The 17,921-nt window shown below is 43.6% G+C and overlaps 1 protein-coding gene across 1 annotated transcript in view; it reads right to left on the reverse strand.

The window, feature by feature from the left end:
- The window catches only part of NIBAN1 (niban apoptosis regulator 1), a 122,225-nt gene extending 105,821 nt beyond the window's left edge, over nt 1–16,404 (reverse strand). The window contains exon 1 of the mRNA XM_037145690.2: nt 16,216–16,404. Coding sequence (XP_037001585.2) covers nt 16,216–16,270 — 55 coding nt within the window. The 5' untranslated portion in view covers nt 16,271–16,404. The remainder of the gene's footprint in view (nt 1–16,215) is intronic.
- Between the last annotated feature and the right edge of the window lie 1,517 nt (nt 16,405–17,921).

The raw sequence follows: 17,921 nt of genomic DNA on the forward strand, positions 1-17,921 counted from the left end.
TGAGAAAGAGCTAATGTAAGCAATTCCCCCCTGCGATGCACTCCATATTCTCAGGGAGGCAAGCCCTGGACACACTGCCTTTCCACTCCATCATTCTGCTGATATGTAACAGGGGCCATTAAACTAGGTAAGAAGATGAATTGCTGGGGATGTTTATGCATGCCTTCAGCAGCCCATGAAATGTACCCAAGAACAATAAAGATATCTGATGACCTGTCAGGGAGATGCCTATGCAAATGAGAACATCATGATTATACTTCTGCTCCATCTAAAGGCTATCATGATATACAGAGGGAAAATTTTCACTTGCTCATAGCATCACAAATAAGAAGCCGGTTTCAGACTAGGACAGGCTGGAAATGAAAATTCATGGCCCAATGCCTAATGCAGCTATAAAAGAGGATGATAATGGACATAGATCAGCATCCAAGCTTATTTCCTTTGAAAACAATAATTTCATCAGATGACAGTTCTTACTGCTCTCCTGAAATTATAGTATTTGGCAGTAAAAATCATTTGCATTCCTCAGAAGTAAAATATGTTGTAAATGCTATGTCATCAGCATCTTTCTGCTCTTAAATAATAAATGATGCTCCTGACCAGAATTCAACAACCTTCAAGGTGCCGAAAAGAATTAAGACACAAAGAGGTCAAAACGATTAACATAGAGCCATTCAGCCAACTCCTTTGGAAAAGAGGAAGTCGGCTCAGTTGTTCTGAGTCCAGTCTCTGCCTCTTGTGGCTGCATAGTGATGTGGTACATAAGGCCAGGACTGGCATCGAGGAGAATGTCATCCATTCAAGATTCCATGTGCAGCCTTGACCATAGACTTAACCTTCCTGGGCCTCACTTGCCATCTGCAAAGTGAGCCTGAAAATTGTACCTATTTCAGAGAGTCATTGTGAGGATTTAAATGAGGTAACGCATATAAAGTTTCCAACATAGTGCCTGGCAAAGTGATTAAAGACCTCGCTTAACAAAAAACAGTTATCATCATCGTTACTATTATTTTTGTTATTATTGTTATGCCATCTGCCTATCTGATATCTCTGCTTGGATACCCACCTTAGCATGGCTGAGACTGAAGTCCTCATTTGCATGCCCACCCCCACTCCCAGCTCTCACTCTTTCAATGAGTGGCAAGCCCACCCTTCCCATTGCTCTCATCAGAAACCTTGGAGTTGTGTTGAAGCCACCAACTTCCTCCTACCCCAGAGACCTGTTAGCTCTGCCTCCAGAATACACTGATAACCCAACCACTTCTCGCCACCTCCAGGGACCCCCCAGCCCTGGCCACCCTGGACCAGGATTACAGCTCTAGCTTCCGAACTGGCCTCCTGTTTCCTCCCTTGACCCTCTTACAGCCTGTTCTCTACACAGCAGTCTGAGAAGTCAGATGGTGCCATTCCTGTGCCCAGAACTCCCCACGATTTCTCCAGCCCAAGTCTACACAATGGCCTGCCAGCCCCTCTGTGATACGGCCCCACCTACCTCCCTGCCATCTTTATCAGCACACGTGGCGTGCGCCTCCCCAGAACAGCAAGACTGCTATTCCTGAGATAAGACAAGCCCCTTTCCAAATTCAGAGCCTTTGAACTTCTTACTTCCTCTTCCCAGGGTGCACCTCCCCCCAATATCCCATATCCCACTCTGGCACTTCATTCAGATGTTAGAGAGGAATTCCCTGACCCTGTCTGAAGTGGTAGTTCTCACTACACTCTTTCCTCTTCCCTGTCCTTATGTATCTTCGTAACTTTATTACCACATACCATCTAATTATTTGTTTCCTTCTTTCTCCCCATTACCACCTCCATAATGAAGTCCCTCAAGAGCAGTTTAGTCTGTTCTGTTCATTTCAATCCACAGAATGGCACATTCTATCTGATGACTAGAATGAAAGGTAGGAAATGAATGTCTCGCCATTAGAAATGGATGTGTTCCATGAAGTTCTATATGCTCATTACCGGTAAGATTCTTTGGAGAGTCTTAATCAATTAAACAACCTTTCCACTAAAAAAAAAAAACAACAAAAAAAACTGAGGCCCAAAGACAAGCCCAAAGTCACATGGTAAGTATTAGAACCAGGCTTCAAACAGCTGCTTCTGTACCAAATTTCATGCCATTGTCCCAAAGTCCACGCTTTCTAATGAATCTGGAGTGTACTATAGAGTCTTACCTCCATCAATTATAGAAAATGTGTATCAGCTCAGTCCCAGCTCCAGGCAGTACTGGGAAACCCATGTTGCAGTGGCAGAAACCAAGGTTAGAGGAGATTCGAGAACTCCAAAAGGTTGTAGGGCTAGCTAGCAACTGGTACTGGTGTCCCTGAACTTGGGGGTGTGCCTGCAAGGCCAGTAGTCTGATGAATCAAGAAAGCTGCACATTTAACATTTATGATGAATGTTTCATTAGGCTTTTTAGCTTGTCCACATTTCTGAAAATGGGACAGACATATCATAAGTATCATTTTGAAAGATCATCATATGTATGTATTTCTCCTTTTGACGGACAATGGAAAGATGAAAACTCTCTCTGGAGAAATGCTGAGTTTGGCTAGCAACTCCTCTCATGGCACTCTGTATTTTCATAAAAAACCATATCGAAACACCAAGAGCTTGTACTCTCTTTCTCTGGCATCCATCAAAGCCAACGGCTGTGATGATCTGAAATAAGCAAAGTAGTTGTGGTGTGCCTCCAGACTCTCTCTTATAATATTGGAGAAGGAAGTACCAAACACCAAACATGTTGGAAAGTCGGCCACTAACATCATCATGGGTCAGAAGGCATTCCTACAGCTCCTCTCAGAACTTAGAATTCTATAGACCCCTGAAAACGCAGAGAAACGCCAGGACAGAGAAAACGGAACATCCCAGAATGCAGACGACATATGATCTTTTCCAAAGAGTCTGAGTAAGGTACTATGTTATTTCAAGTTCAAGAGCAAAGCATAGGGTTCAAAATCACTTACAGTATTAAAAAGTCCTACAAGGGGAAACAGTGGCAATATATCATTTAAAGCAGGGCTTTTAAAAATCTGAGCTCTTATCGTAAGTATCATTTAAATATACACTGCAGGCCCAAATGCAGTTCTGTGAAAATTGGTGCCTCACAGAAGGAGAGTGAGTTGGAGGGAGGAAAACCCCATGGGAAGGAATAGCCTGGGACTGAAAGATCACTGAAAATTCCAGACATCCTCTTAGAGTTGGCTACAGAGTCCAGAGTGGGAGCCAAGAAGAGAAAATAGAGAAAACTAAGCTATTTACCCTACCAGGTCCTGGCTGGGAGAAAGGGGTGGTCATGTTAAGTGCCAGGGTGCCACATGTTTCCATCCCTTTCAGACAAAATCACAAAGAGATAAGAGAAGTTTAGGGTTTCTTTCTGAGCTTAAACATCCAACCGAGGGAAACGCAGACCTGCCACCAAGGCAGATGGACTCAGGGCTTCATCAGAGAGTCAAGTGCACGCCAGCCTGTCCGCGCAACTGTGCATGCAATTCTTGAGTACCAGCAGGGCACTATACCTAAGTGTTCAATGTAGGGCTAAATAATATAATGCATAAGCTTCAAAAAAGACTTGGCATTTTCAGGATTTTTATATATAACTCAAAATTAAAGTATATTCCATTTGCACTGGAAACATAAAGCTTGGAGATTGCTGGTTTGGTATAGCTTGGCTGAAATAGCACAGGCTGTGAAAAGAGCTCCGTACCTGGGTGTGGAGACCCAGGTTCCAGTCCTGTCTCTGCCACGACTGGCTGTCTGGACAGAGGTGGCTCACTCAGTCACTCAGGTTACAGTGAAGAGATTGGGTTGGATGCTCGTCTCTCAAGTCCCTGCGGCTTCCTGAATCCTCTACAAAACTTCGTCAAGAAACAACAGTCTAAAATACCATGTGAGCCCCAGAAGTGAGCCTCAAGTGTAATTTTAAAATGTCTGTAGTACATTCTAAGTTGATTTTAGTATAGTTTAATCCAATAGAACCAAAATAGTACCACTTCGCTATGTAATTGCTATTTAATAACATTAATGAGGCATTTTACACTCTTTCCTCTATACCAAGATTTAAAAGCCCTGTGTGTATTTTTTCACTTGCATTGTATCCTAATTTGAACTGGCCACATTTCAAGAGTTCGGTGGTTATATGTGTCTAATTACTACTTATATAGGCAGCTCAGGTTTCCAGGGCCTTAACATTTCTTACCAGAACATAAAGTAAAGAAAGAGCCCACCTTCAAAGTGAGAATGCACTTAAAGTAGAAAGACTGTTCATTGACTACTAGGGTCAACATGTTGAGGGAATGTAAGGGAAGAGGTAATTAACAAAGGGAGAGGACTTTTGATGGAAATGGCCAAACAGAGACAGAAGAAAGCTCGAAGTGGAATGGAAATGAACTTCAGGCCTGGTCCATAAAATGTTCACACCTAAAGTGTCCCTCCTCTTATCTACAGGCATATGCAGGGTGTCCAGGTAAGGTCTTCGTGACCCTAAGAATGATGGAGCCGCTAGGCCAGGGCTTCTGGAGTCTGTGGACCCCTTATGGGATCTGTGGATAGAGTTCAGGGGATCCAGAAGTTGAATGGAGGGAAATAACAGTTATTTGTATTAACTGCCAACTCCAATTCAGCTTTTCCGTCAGTATTGCACACAGGCGCCAAACCGCAGCAGAGTGCGGCAGGACTTGTGGCTCCGTCATCAGTAGGCACCGCAGTCATCTCCACCTTGTCCTTGGATGCGTGGAGAAGCACATACAATATTACACTACAGATTTTTAAATATTCTGATAACTGCGTTGTCATAAAATTGGTTTCTTTGGCACATACGTTTCTTTTTCTTTTGAAAATGACGTTCTGAGAAGGGACCATGAGGTTCACCAGACTGCCCAGTGGTCCGTGGCACGAGACGCACTAGACAGAAGGGGTCTGGGGCCCTGGGTGACCCCACCCCGTCTCCGTCCCACGGAGAATCACACTGCAGTGTGTAATGAGTGAGATATAAATCACTATCACGGCCAGCTCCCGAGATCTGGGGAGTGTTCGATTCGGCACTCAGCCCAGTGCAAGCTACAACGGAAATCTGGCTTCTGGCCGCCAGCAACCGCTTCTGACAGCAACTGGATTCCATGCCCTGAGGAGAGAGGCATCACTAGCAGTGTGGTGCTGGTAAGCTGGGTCTCAAGACAAAACAAAACAGATCAAAACAAAACAAAAAGACCTGGCAAGGCTGATCACAGGCTCCCAGTACCACGTCCCTAAACTCTGAGTCAGGAAGGGACGCCCAGGTTCAGTGCTCACCAGCCGGTGTGAGTGCATTCCTGGCACACCTAGGGGGCTGCTCTACCCGCCCCCCCACGCCCCCTGCCCATGACCTGGCCTAGAAAGCTGTATTGTGGCTGCCCTTGCCTGATTTGAGGGGAGGGATGTGGTAGAATCTTGAGAATAATTGTTTCAAGACTCCTGTTTAAACAATTGTGCCCATCTCTTCCATAATGAATAAATAAAGCAAAATACCTTCGATGCAGTCATTTGTAAATGCAACAAGCTGTTGAAAGGAATCTAATTAGTACTAATTACAATCCTAGAGTGTCCCAACAAATTATAATGCCATTGCTTCTGTCGAGGCATTGTGTTTAAACACGCTGAAACAGTAATTAGTCTGCATGCAGAACAAATGTGTGAGTTAGGTATTATTTGGCAGCCTCTGAAAGCCAATTATTCATTCCGGGAAGGCCGGGTACCCTTTCTGATAGTAAAAACAAATTTATTAGCCTAGTAGTGGGATTGGGAGACCAGCGAATTGTATTACCTTCATTTCTGTATTACCTTCAGCTCTTTCCATCTCACTGGGCATTACTGCTTGTCCTCGTTTTACATTTAAGAAATGGAAGACAGCCCTTCGACAGATTGTGATATCTATAGAGAATCCAGCTTCGGATTCGGCAAGGCCTCAGGACATTATTGTTACTCCTGTTTTTCGAGTTTGAAAGCTTCACTTATGAGTCTTCTGTGGCTTTCTTCACAAACATAAATATTTTCTTCTATAATGAAGAAGGTACCTAAAGCGACCATTTTACTTCAAGTTTTAAAGTAACGTAGTAGACCTGCTTGCAACTATTCGTAAATTCCATGTTATGTTTTGCTAATGTTTAGACAAATTTTAATTTCTGGATTAAGCTATTTATAATCTCACCCACTGAAACTATTCACTTCAAACAATAGTGCAATTATTTAAAAGTAAGATATAGAAGTAAGAGTTTAGTAAATGTCTCAGTTTATATTCAGGGATAAGTTACTGGTTTGGCTCATAAAGAAAATACATCACTGTTCAAATCCTATCAAGTCGACATTACTTTCCTTGAAAGAAAAAGTTACGTGGACAAGCTCTGGTTATTTCCAAAAGAATATTCGATATCCTGTTAACTTTTCTCTGAGATAGTTACTTCCTGGCACTTCATAAGTGTTCGATAAATACTAGCATTTACTCTCATTATTATCATTATGCCACAGACTAGGAGTTATCATTTTTCATGAAAACCTAACATCCTATATAAAGTACAGCATAAGAAATACAGTTGATAATATTGTAATAGCTCTGTCTGGTGCCAATTGGGTCCTAGAAATACCAGGGGGAACATTTGTAAGTATGTGACTATCTAACCACTATTCTGTACACCTGAAATGAAATCAGAATAATATGGAATATAAACTGCAATTGAAAAGAAAATTTTAATAAATAAAAAGATCAAGATAAAAAACAAGAATTGACATTCAGTCACACTCTTAGATCTTCGCCATGCTATAAAATTCTTATTTACTTTAAGCTTAAACAGTACCTTTTAATAAATGTTACTAACATAACCCTCTCCGATGAAACCATTTTAGGTGTTTATACTGCAGCTATTACGCATTTTTCCATTGTTGCTCATAGAATTTATCTTAATCTAACTCCTGGCCTGTGTCCATTTTGCTCAGGCAATTATTCAGTCACATCTGTCTAACTCATTCAGCATAACTTACATAGGAAATAATTTTTTAAAACAAATGCATTCAGTTGAAATTGGGGAAAACCTCTGAATCCTTTTGAGCTAACGGCAGAAATGAACACCCATCCTGTGGGATTCCTGAAGGTAATGGCACGTGCCCGTTATCGGCAATGCCCTTTTGTCGGTACATCCCCGACAGAAGAACATCCCGGTTTTCCTCCCGAGTTGACCCTGCTCATTGGTCCAGCCCTGGACCAGCACCTGCCAGCAGCCCCACATGCAGGTCTGCCCTGCTTCTCTCCCAGACCTACTGAGAATGGGGGCGACAGGTAGTGCCACTACAGTCTCCAACAGTGGTTCCGACGGGCCGCAAAAGCACAGTCGTCGTATTGTTCCTTCCCAAAGACTGGAGAGAAGAATCATTTTTCATATCTTCCATTTCTCTCCTCATCCTGTCCATGTTTTTCCCTTTAGCATATGGAGCATATTTCTAAAAACTGTCTTCACATCTTTGTCTGCTCATTTCATCATGTCTGTGATTCCTGTTTCTGTAGGTGGGTATGTTTCCTCAGAGTTAAGGATGTTTTCTGCTTCTTCATGTGCCTGGTAACTGTTGATTGGATGCTGGATATTGTGAATGTTATGTTGCTGGATGTGTATGTTGTTGTGTTCCTATAAAGAATGTTGGACTTCATTCAGGCATGCAGTTAAGGTATTTAGGATCAGTTTGGTCTTGCTGAAGTTTGTTTTTACATTTTTTTTTTAAATGAGAGTGGGTCCACAGCAGCCTTGAAGTCAAGGGCTAATTTCTGCTCACTACTACTGAGGACTCTATACAATGTCCTGTGTATTACAAGGTCTTTCTATTTTGGATGATGGGAACATGGACTGTTCTCAGCTCTGGATGAGTGCCAGGAATTGTTTGGCTCTATAAATCCAGGCACACACAATCTGTTGTTCTAGAAAAAAGTTTTGTATTATTTCTATGTTAATTTTGTCCCTTTAATTTTCTATGTTCTCTATTTTCTGGGACTTCTGTGAGTCAGATATTAAAATATTTAGATCGATCCTTTAATTGCTTTTAATATTGCCTCTTCTATTTTCCATCTTTTGGTTTTTTTCTTCTGTTTTGTGCAAGATTCCCTCAACTTTATTTTCCAAAGCAACACTCGGGTTTTATAAAATATTCATCATTTTGTAAAATATTCACCTGGGCTATTTCTTATTCTATTATTATTATTTCTTCACTGTATCCTGAACTTGTTCTATAAACTCAATACTTCTCTTATATTTTAGAATATTCATTATACTTTAAAATTTTTTCCTCTCATTCATGTATTCATCAGATATTTATTGGGAATGAACCATGCGCCATGCAGTGATCTATTTGTTGAGAACAAACAGCAATGAATCACGATTTGATGGAGCTTATATTGCTAGCGGTGGTGGGCGGAGAATAAAAATTTAACAAGTGAACATATCATATCACGTGTCTCTTGGGAACAGTGCTATGGGGATCCCCTCCCATCAAACCCCTCTCTCTCTTGCTCATGATGCCCCTACACTGAGTCCGCACCACCCTTTCTTTGGTTCCTTCAAGTTTCAACCCCTCCTTTCCCTCCTATATGCTGTTCTCTGTACTCACAATGCTCTTCCCCTGGTTCTTCACGTGAACAGTCATTTACTGTCTTCCTCAGCACCCTGTGCTAAGTACATCCCTTCTTCTAGCTCTATCATTACCATTAGCTTCCTGTCTCAGCACCCTTTTTATTCCCTGCGTGACACTTATTAAAACCTGTAATGCTGGTTACCTGCCTTATAGCCATTCACGCTTTTTCCTTGCTAACTCAGCCTGATTTTGCTCAGGTATCCATGATACTCCATACAGCCAACTGCTTCAGAAAAGGCCACCCCTGGCCCCAGCCCTGGGGTGAATCTGGATCCATCTAACCAAATCATGGTATTTCCACACTCTTGCCAGTGACATTAGCTGGGAGGCATGCGTGACCCAGTTCTGATCAGCGGGAGTCCGCTAAGTGAGGCATCTGGGAACGGCGGGCTCTCACGAAGAGACTCAAAGGAAAGCTAGTCCTCTTGCCAGCCTCTGAGATGCTGTTTTACCTAAGAATGTGACGCTTCGAGTCATCTTTCAACCACGAGGGAAGCCAGCCGACAGAGGGTACAAAGATTAAAAATAAGCTGACCTTTGGCAATAACCCTGTGCCGCCAAATTAGCCCGTCTTCCTACTTTTTTATGTTCCCATGAGCTCTTCTCAAGGAATCTACTGGACCCTGGGCTTTGAACATCAGAGAGACAGCATCATCAGGACTGAGGCATTAAAAAATACTTACTTTCTAAAACAGAGTAGGGAAGGGAAGACATGTAATATGATGGTTACATTCTCTGACATAGTAAAATCATAAAAACAAAATCGGCAGAGAACGGAGACAGCATATACAAAATTTTGTAACTCCTTCTTAAAACAGTTTGACAGTTTTCTACAATCATAACTGATGGTGGTAGTATTCATGTCGTTGCCTGATGCTCTTGTATGTATTAGGTGGGTTAAAGCAAATGAGAATTTGGGGGCATGTAATTCTTTCATTCTGTGCTTTGAGAACCAAGAAAAATGAAGTGTAAATGTAATGTAGGAAATATACATTTTTTCCTAGTTCTGTCCACAAGAAAGATCCTGAAACGATGGCCAACCCAGTCATGGCAATGAGCCTTCTGAGGCCCAAATTGTCATCTAAAAATAGTATTTCCCACTGAGAGAAAGAGTCACCTTAAAATACTATTTCTCCTTTGTAGAGATAGGATAGGAAACAAACAAGATGAGCCTTGAATACACCCTGACCTACCAGATAGCAAGGAAGCTACCGACTACTGTTGGGCTTATTTCAAAAGGACTCAGAAGCCAACTTGATAAGTTTTCCATTGCTGATGGACAATTTGAGCTTCAGTGAGGATAAGAATTACAGTGGCATTCATGAATTCATAATGATACTTTTTAAGTTAATTGATCGCCTTCAGAAGATGACAGGAAAGCAATAAATTTCCTGGAAAACTGGTAAATAAAAGGAAAGGATGAAGTTTTAATCCTGCCTTTCCTATGTAACCTATAATACATAGGAACCAAATATAGTGAAGGAAAGTAGCACTCTATAAAATTATTCTAGCTAGCAAATGAAAATGAAATGACATAATTAGAATAGCACCATAATTTAACCCTTCCCCCAAGTAAAGTGTTGGGTCCTGGCAATGAACTTCAACGGTTGCTAACACCACAAAAAAGGACAACCAGATGCCATGTGCCCCCAGGCGGAGAACACAACACCACGTGTAGTCTTCACAAAACTATGAACCACCGGTCTGATCAAGTCTCACTGTCACGCTGTCAATTTGAAGAAAATACAAGAGAAATATGTGGCATTTGCATCGCTAGCAAATTCCAGACTGTGGAAAACCCTGACTGCCAAATGGCCCAGATCCTTCAACAGACACTTTGCAAGTAAAAGACAGAGATGGAGGGGGAAACTGTAAATTAAAAGAAAGTTAAAACATATTTTTTTCAATGGGCGAGGCTACACTACAGTGCTTAAAGATGCATTGCGGGGTGATAAAACCATAAGAAAACAGAAGGATGCCATTCCTGTAAAATTTAGGATGAGTGAGTGGTATGGTGGTCTGCTACCGTGGCCACCTCCCAGGAGCCTTAACTCGTGGTATCTTTGACTTTGCAGAGTCCCCCTCCCCTCGCATTGGGGCTGGCCTCAGACTTGATTTAGCAATAGAATGTAGCAAGTAATGCTGAGCCATTCCAGGCTTAGAACATAAGAACCCTGGCAGCTTCTAGAAACTTTTGCACTCTGGCAAACCCTGACCTATCATTTTAAAAGTCCGGTATCCTACTGGAGAGACAGGTAGAAAGGCCGCCCAGACCAGGGGGGACAGAAAGCCCTCCGAGTTGAGGCCAGCCACCAGCCAATCCGCCAGCACAAAGCAGCCACAGGAATGAACGCCCACCGGAAGTACAAAGTGTAAACCTGCCCAGTTGGACCCGGGACGGGACAGGTAGCAGAATTGTGGGCAAAGAAGTAGTTGTTGTAAGAGGAATGATCTTTTGAGGAAGCTTGGTGTGGGGGGCGCAGCAAGAGAGAACTGAAGACAGCAGTTATTTCAGAAGAGACAAAAAGGTCTAGGATTGGGAACGGAGTTCCTGGGTGAAAGCGTCTGCCATGACTAGTGAAGTCCTTTCCCTTTCTTGACCTGGGTGATGGTGAAGGATACTCGCCTTAAAATGATTCACTAAGCTCAGCATTCGTATCATGTGGTTTTCCAAACCTATATTTTATTTGAAAAAAAATGGAGGAAAAAATCCACATGATTTGGCAGAGAGACATTTACTCTTTTTCCAAAATTGCTTCAGGCTACGGACTTTTTCTAAATCACTGCAGGGCTCCTAGTAAAAACTATTAATTTATTCTAATCCTGCAGACATCAACACCCAAACAACATCAAGAACAAAAACATAAACTTTGGGTCCTAGTCCTTGCGATGTCTGAATTAATTGCTTTCACATCCCTAAACCTTTCTCTCTCTCCTCTAAGTGAGAAAAAAACATGTAGTACCAAAAAAAATAATAGGCACTTTTATAAGCTGGCTTGCATTTTATTGTTGGCAGCAACTTGCTGGTCTCTTTCTAAAATGGATTTTCAGTTTCCAAGGAGAAAATCTGTATTGCATTTGGAGTTTTGTTTGGTGGTGATGGTGATCGCAGTGGTGTGTGTGTATGTATTTTAGTTTGCAACTGTTAGAATTCTAGCCCTCCATTCCTAAACGTTACTAAAGTGGCTTAAATAGATTGTAACAGATTGATTATACTCTTTTATTCCTTTGTCTTCCTTTCCATTATTCTTTTACCTTCTCTCCATTTCACATTTCACAATGCAAATTGCTCAGCGTGCCTTTTTTCTTTAAATGGTATTGCCTAGCTTCACTGATGAAAAAATTAAAATTTCCTTTTAGGAGATTAAAAATTCACCACCACAATTCACAGGGAGTATTTTCTCAAACTTTCACGGAGCATTCATTTTAGCCATAGTAGAAACGATGTTACAAATTGAGCTCCTGCCCTTGCAGTTTCTACCTGGGAACCCAGTTCAGACCTTCCCAAAGGTTACAACGGAGTGAACCTACAATCAGTTCAGAAGTCCACAGCAAAAGTCAACTTCAGGGTCCCAACAGGAAAATCACTACTGTTATGTTAAGACTTTACTGCCCCTAAAGGCTCCTAAAGGAGCCTTGGGGGTGTGGTCTTCTTGCAGCCAATGCTCACAGCGAAAAGAAGCATTTCATCAAGAGCAGATCGTGATTCAGCAAAGCATGAATGGGGACCCAAGAAAGGCCACTGTTTCGTCCAAAACTACAGGGCAAAATGTTGAACTGTCTCAGTTTTGTGTCTTTATTTCAGTTGAATCTCAGAAATTCTCGATTCACACTATGTTTCCAAAGTCTTGGTTTCCAGTCACAAGAACGAAAGGTGGTAGAAAGTAATTACTGCCACTAGAAATTCTCAATCTTCAATCATTTTCATAGTGTTAAATTTCTACTAGATTCATTAGTAGTTTGGCACACTTGAAGGCATTTTTTAAATCAAAATATACTGGGATCGATACATCTTTGTGCATTGTTTATACTGGATCCTCTCCTTTTGCCTATCCTGGCTCCTCCCACCTGGAGGGCAGCAAGATCCCATTTCTTAGGAGAATCCACTCATTTCTACAAATTAGGAACTGAGATAAATAACAATGGTATAATCTTTACCCACTTCCCACAACCGTTGCTAGCCAGATAAATTGAGCTCTGAGATCACCTTATCACAATTATCCAGATAAATCAGATCAGGTCTTCCGCCCACCTCCTACCAACAAACCAGGACAGAAGAATAAGCCAGTGTGTGGACGGGGACTACACATCCAAACTGAGAAGCCTGTGAACAGGTACAGCTCTCCCGCCTTTCACTTACCTCATCTATGGAGACTTCACATTAGACACTGTTACCTGCATAAGTTTCTTGTACAGTCACCTAAATTAACCCTTACCGTATAAACCTGATACAATTCCTCAGAGAGAAATATATGCTGTTTTTAAGCAGAAACTCATTTCTCACTTTAAAGCGTCAGATCACTGATGGGCATTTCAGAGGGAGCCAATGGGCTCTTTATAGGATACGAGTGACTGACTATGAGTAAGTCAGGAAAAGAAGAGTTTTCCTAACTGCTATTTGTTGCTACTAGGGCTACAAGTGTCCACCAGCCCCCACCCATTGAATTAAAATTCAATGGTCATTTTTAAAAGAGAAAAAATTGTTTAAACAGGAACGCATTGTATTTTTGAAGCTATGGTTGACTTTCAGGCATACCAAAGGTTTGAAAAAAAAAGGACAAAGGCATAAAAAGAGAAAAGTGCCCTGGCTGGTGTGGCTCAGTAGATTGAGCACCGGCCTGCAAATCAAAGAGTTGCTGGTTTGATTCCCAGTCAGGGCACATGCCTGGGTTGTGGGCCAGGTCCCCAGTTGGGGGCACGTGACAGGCAACCACACATTGGTGTTTTTCTCCCTCTCTAAAAATAGACAAAATCTTTGAAAAGAAAGAGAGAGAGAAAAGTGTCCTAAATTGGCCCCTGAGCTTTCTTTCTCACTAAAGGACATATTCAGGTCCTCACCGAAAGCTAACAGATGACAGTGCCCATGTGATCACAGACTGGTCTCTGTCATTCATTGATAAAAACATCTTATCAAGGGAAATTACTGAAGTCTTCTAGGAACATTCCTGAAACTTTATTTTGTTGCAAGAGACATGAGTGTCGAAATAATTTGCAAAACTAACATCTTTAGAAATGAAGTAAGTCCCTAGTGCTTCTGATAACCCTTGACCTATCCATGTGACAACAATTCCTATTAACACAAAGTTTCGAGGCACACAAACCAAATGGCAGCTGTCAAATGATTCATCGAAAAGTAAATGTTGATTCAGACAGCTGCTTCTAGCACATACAAGATTAAGTTAACAAAACTCACTGCAAATACTCATACACTGACAAGTTACTCTCCATATGTTAGCAAGTCTATCAAGCTTGAAAGAAAGTTATTGTCCCAGCTAAAAGAGCTTTCAAATCTAAACTATTTCACTGGCAGCTACTTTATGAAGAACGGGTCGTAAAATTGTATTTAAACTTCACTATCATACTTTCAATCATTCTGCTTACAATTGAATCTCAGTTTGAGAAATTTATGGGTTAAAGGATGAGCAAAAAGGTGAAGGTAGGGTTATGGTTTGCCTCATTCCCCCTCCCTGGGATTTCTGGGGCTTCAAAGCCATCAGGAAATCATAGTCCCATGACCTTTATTTGCTCATCCACTAACAATTCATAACCCCATGCATTTTTCCAACACACTTTTCTTCTTTGGCAAGACTTGTGCGCTCAAATGAGGCAATGTCTCATTTTCTCATTAACTCTTCCCTCTGTCCCTACATCCCTTGAAAGTGCCCTCCCAAACCCGGAATGAGGAGATAAAATTGAGCAAAACTAGAGAATTTGGTGAATGTCTTATAAGTCCTTCCTGGGTGCTAGCTAGCTCATCCTTCTGTGCATATAATAACCTAATTTCAATAATAAGGAGATAACGCATTCTCTTATCACGAGTACGATGTTCACATCCAGGACAGTCAGGACCATGAAGTCTTCTCAAGCTAGTTAACTCGCTCATTGCCGACTTCGATTGATTACTATAGATGGACACGCTCCAACTTCCGGTGTTTCTGGGCTTTGTGGTGAGTTAAAAAGTCTTATAAAATAAGTGCCAGAAACATGCTTTGCTAATAGCTCAATGCAAGCCCCTTCTCACATGTTCTGTACATACATTATTTCAGTGTCCTGTACCACAAGGCTGTGGCCAAACATGTAAGACCAAGGCCTGCTTACTTTATGCTCTTTTGCTAATATAAACAGGTCGTCCATCTTTTCCCCATTTTAAATAAACAATAGCAAAGGGACTGTTGACCAAGTTTTATCCCCTGACCATATGGGATGTGGATGACCTTCAAGTACCGAAAACACTCAGCAGGAATCCACAGAATCCACTATACAGCACTGAAGTGCCCTGACTTTCCAAGTGGGTTTAGGTGTTATGGTGGCTAAAAACAAATATCGATTATAAGAACACTAAATAAACACCTTCTTCTTAGCAGAAGGTTCAGGGGCCAGAAAGAGGTATCAGGAAGAATGCAGCCATTTCTTTACAGAATGAGGGTTTCATGGCCAATTTAGAAGGTATTTGGAGAGCCAGAGAAACACTAACTTCACAAGACAACCGAGTGTCAGGTGGTGGTGGGCAAGGCTATGTGGAGGGGAGAAGGGGAGGCCAAAGGCACCCAGGAGGTAGACAGTCATGATTTCCTGCAGTTTCAGTTCAGTTTGGTTTTTTTTTTTTCTTCTGCCTCACACTTTTCTGAATCACCACGTCTCTGAAAGTTTCTCAAAATGAGTTTCTTCCCATCTATGACTTTTGCAACAGTTACAAAATAGGTTCGTGTTCCCCTTTTGCTTCCCCCCTTCTCCAGGAAGGGAAGGGGATCCTACAACCTGGGAGCATGATGACATTGTCCTTTCTGCCTCTGATGAAATCATCCCCCCAGGTGACACTTTGAAGTTCAAGTGAAGTTGTGGCCAAGGCTAGGGGGTTTTTACAAAACCAGACCAGAAAGACCAGGAGGGAAATTCTGCTGATAGGTCAGGAATCCCCAGGGAAATCTCCAGAAGCGAGGGGTACCCCCTGCGGTGTTCTGAGGCACGTTCAGAAAGAGCTGAGAACCGCGAAGGTCCAGAGACAGGAAAGCCAGGTGTTTCTGGCCTGGGTGGGTCGGCAGTTGGGGGGACGAGCCCCAGGCGGGGACAGAGGAGGGAAGGAGGTCTTGCCCCACCCTGCAGCCTGCACCTGTCTCCCCTAGCCCTCCCGGGGCGCTTCCCCCGAACATCCCCAGCCCCACCCGACCCGGGGCGCACCGTCCAGCTGCACCCGCCCTGGGTGGAACCCGGGGACCCCCCGCGCTCCGGCAGGTAGAGAGCGGGGCGTGGAGGCCGGGATGCGCTGCGGGCACCTGCTCAGGACGTCCCCTCTGGGGCCAGTGCCTGGGCGGCCCTTCCGTCCCAAGGTCCCCCCGGGAGGCGTACCTCGGATGTAGGCGCACTTGCCCTCGTCCAGCTGGCTGGAGGCCGAGGCGCCCATGGCTGCAGGGAGCGCGGGTGCTGAGCGCGGTGGCGGCCCGGCCCACACCCCAGGCGGCACTGGCGGCTCCGGTGCGTGCGTGCCCGCTGCTCGCGTCTGCAGGCTGAAGCGACGGGTAGCGGGCTCTGCAGTTAAAGGACCAACTTCCTCCGAGAAGCGCCGCCTTCTGGGACGCCTCCTCCAGGTCCGCGCCCTCCAAGGAGCTGTGGGCTGGCCCCGGGCCTTCTTCCCGCCCTCGCCTGGCTGCTCAGCTGCAAGGGGATGTCCAGTCTGGAAGGACTTTCTGCTCCTTCTTTTCGTCGGCTTCTTCTTATTCTCAGTGGTTTAGGGCCGCCCAGAAACACCTTGGGGTAAATGGACCATTTTCCTGGTGACTGGAGACATCTGTGAGCTGGAACCTTCCCCACTTAACATCCCAGCAGGTGGAGTTCTAGGTGTCGTGGCTTTGCACACCTTCTGGTACAAACAGCAAGAGTTCTTCTCAAGCATGACCTAAGAACCGGTTAGAAATGCAAAATTTCAGCTCCCTCCTGTCCCCACCACATGCGACCCCAGTTAGAAACTCTGGGAGCAGGGCCCACTACTCTGTATTTCCACAGTCCCCTCCCCTCGCCCCCGGTAATTCTGACACCTGCTGAAGTTTGAGAACCAAGGGTAAAGCGGTACCTTCCTGCAGACAAGAAGTTGGGCCAGGGAGGAAGTGGGGAATGAAAGGAAAAAAAGAAAGAGAAATCGAAAAACTTAGGAAAAACCCAGGGCTGGGTCCTACAACATGCTCCCAGCCCCAAACCTTAAGACCTGATCTGTATGTTCTTAGACCTCTTGGTGCAGTTTCTCTCCTTGACAGGCTGAAAGTATTTCGTTAAAAAATGGCATCTGTTCTTTTCCCACAGCCGCTATTTAGCTTGGCAGCCTCTCCCAAATAAGAACCAGCTTGGGCAGAAGGGACTCTACACATGTCTTCTTATTCTTAGTAGTTAGGGCTTTAATGACTCCTGTTGACTTAACCTCCAAGGTCAGATGGCCTGGGCACACAGAGCCAGATGGTGAAGGCTCTTCCCTCCACAGTTAGCCCGCCAGGACGTTAACGTGAAGATTTCTCCCACCTCACACCTGGTCTCTCGCACCCTACACTCCCATTTGTCCAGAAATTCTCTCAGTTCTGCAGTTGACCCTTCAACATCATGGGTTTGAACCCTGTGGGTCCACTTACAGGCAGGCTTTTTTCAATAAATATACAGTCAGATTTGGGTATCCCCCGGTTTCAAATGCGTGGCTTTTGGTATCCGAGGGGATACTGTAACCAGTCCCCTGTGCATACTGGGTATTTGTGGAGTCCAAAATCATATGTGAGTTTTTCGATGGGGAGCGTTGATACCTGCTAATCCCCTGTACTGTTCCAAGGTCAAGTGTACTTTCAAAATAGCTTCAATAACCAATCATTTCTCGTCCCCTGCATCTGCACTGCTATCACTCCCATCGTCTCTCACCTGGATAATCACAACAGTCTCCTAACTATTCTCCCTTTCTCAGAGAAAAAGCCACAGTCCGTCACTGCCACCAGGCCCGGACTCTTCTCTGCCCTGGTCTATGGCAACTCTGGCCTTCCTCTCTCTGTTCCACGCCTGGTGGCCTATGTGCTCTGCTAGGA

The sequence above is a fragment of the Artibeus jamaicensis genome, unplaced genomic scaffold, assembly GCF_021234435.1.
Source record: "Artibeus jamaicensis isolate MK-2021 breed Jamaican fruit bat unplaced genomic scaffold, CSHL_Jam_final contig_2170, whole genome shotgun sequence".
Classification (NCBI taxonomy): Eukaryota; Metazoa; Chordata; class Mammalia; order Chiroptera; family Phyllostomidae; genus Artibeus; species Artibeus jamaicensis.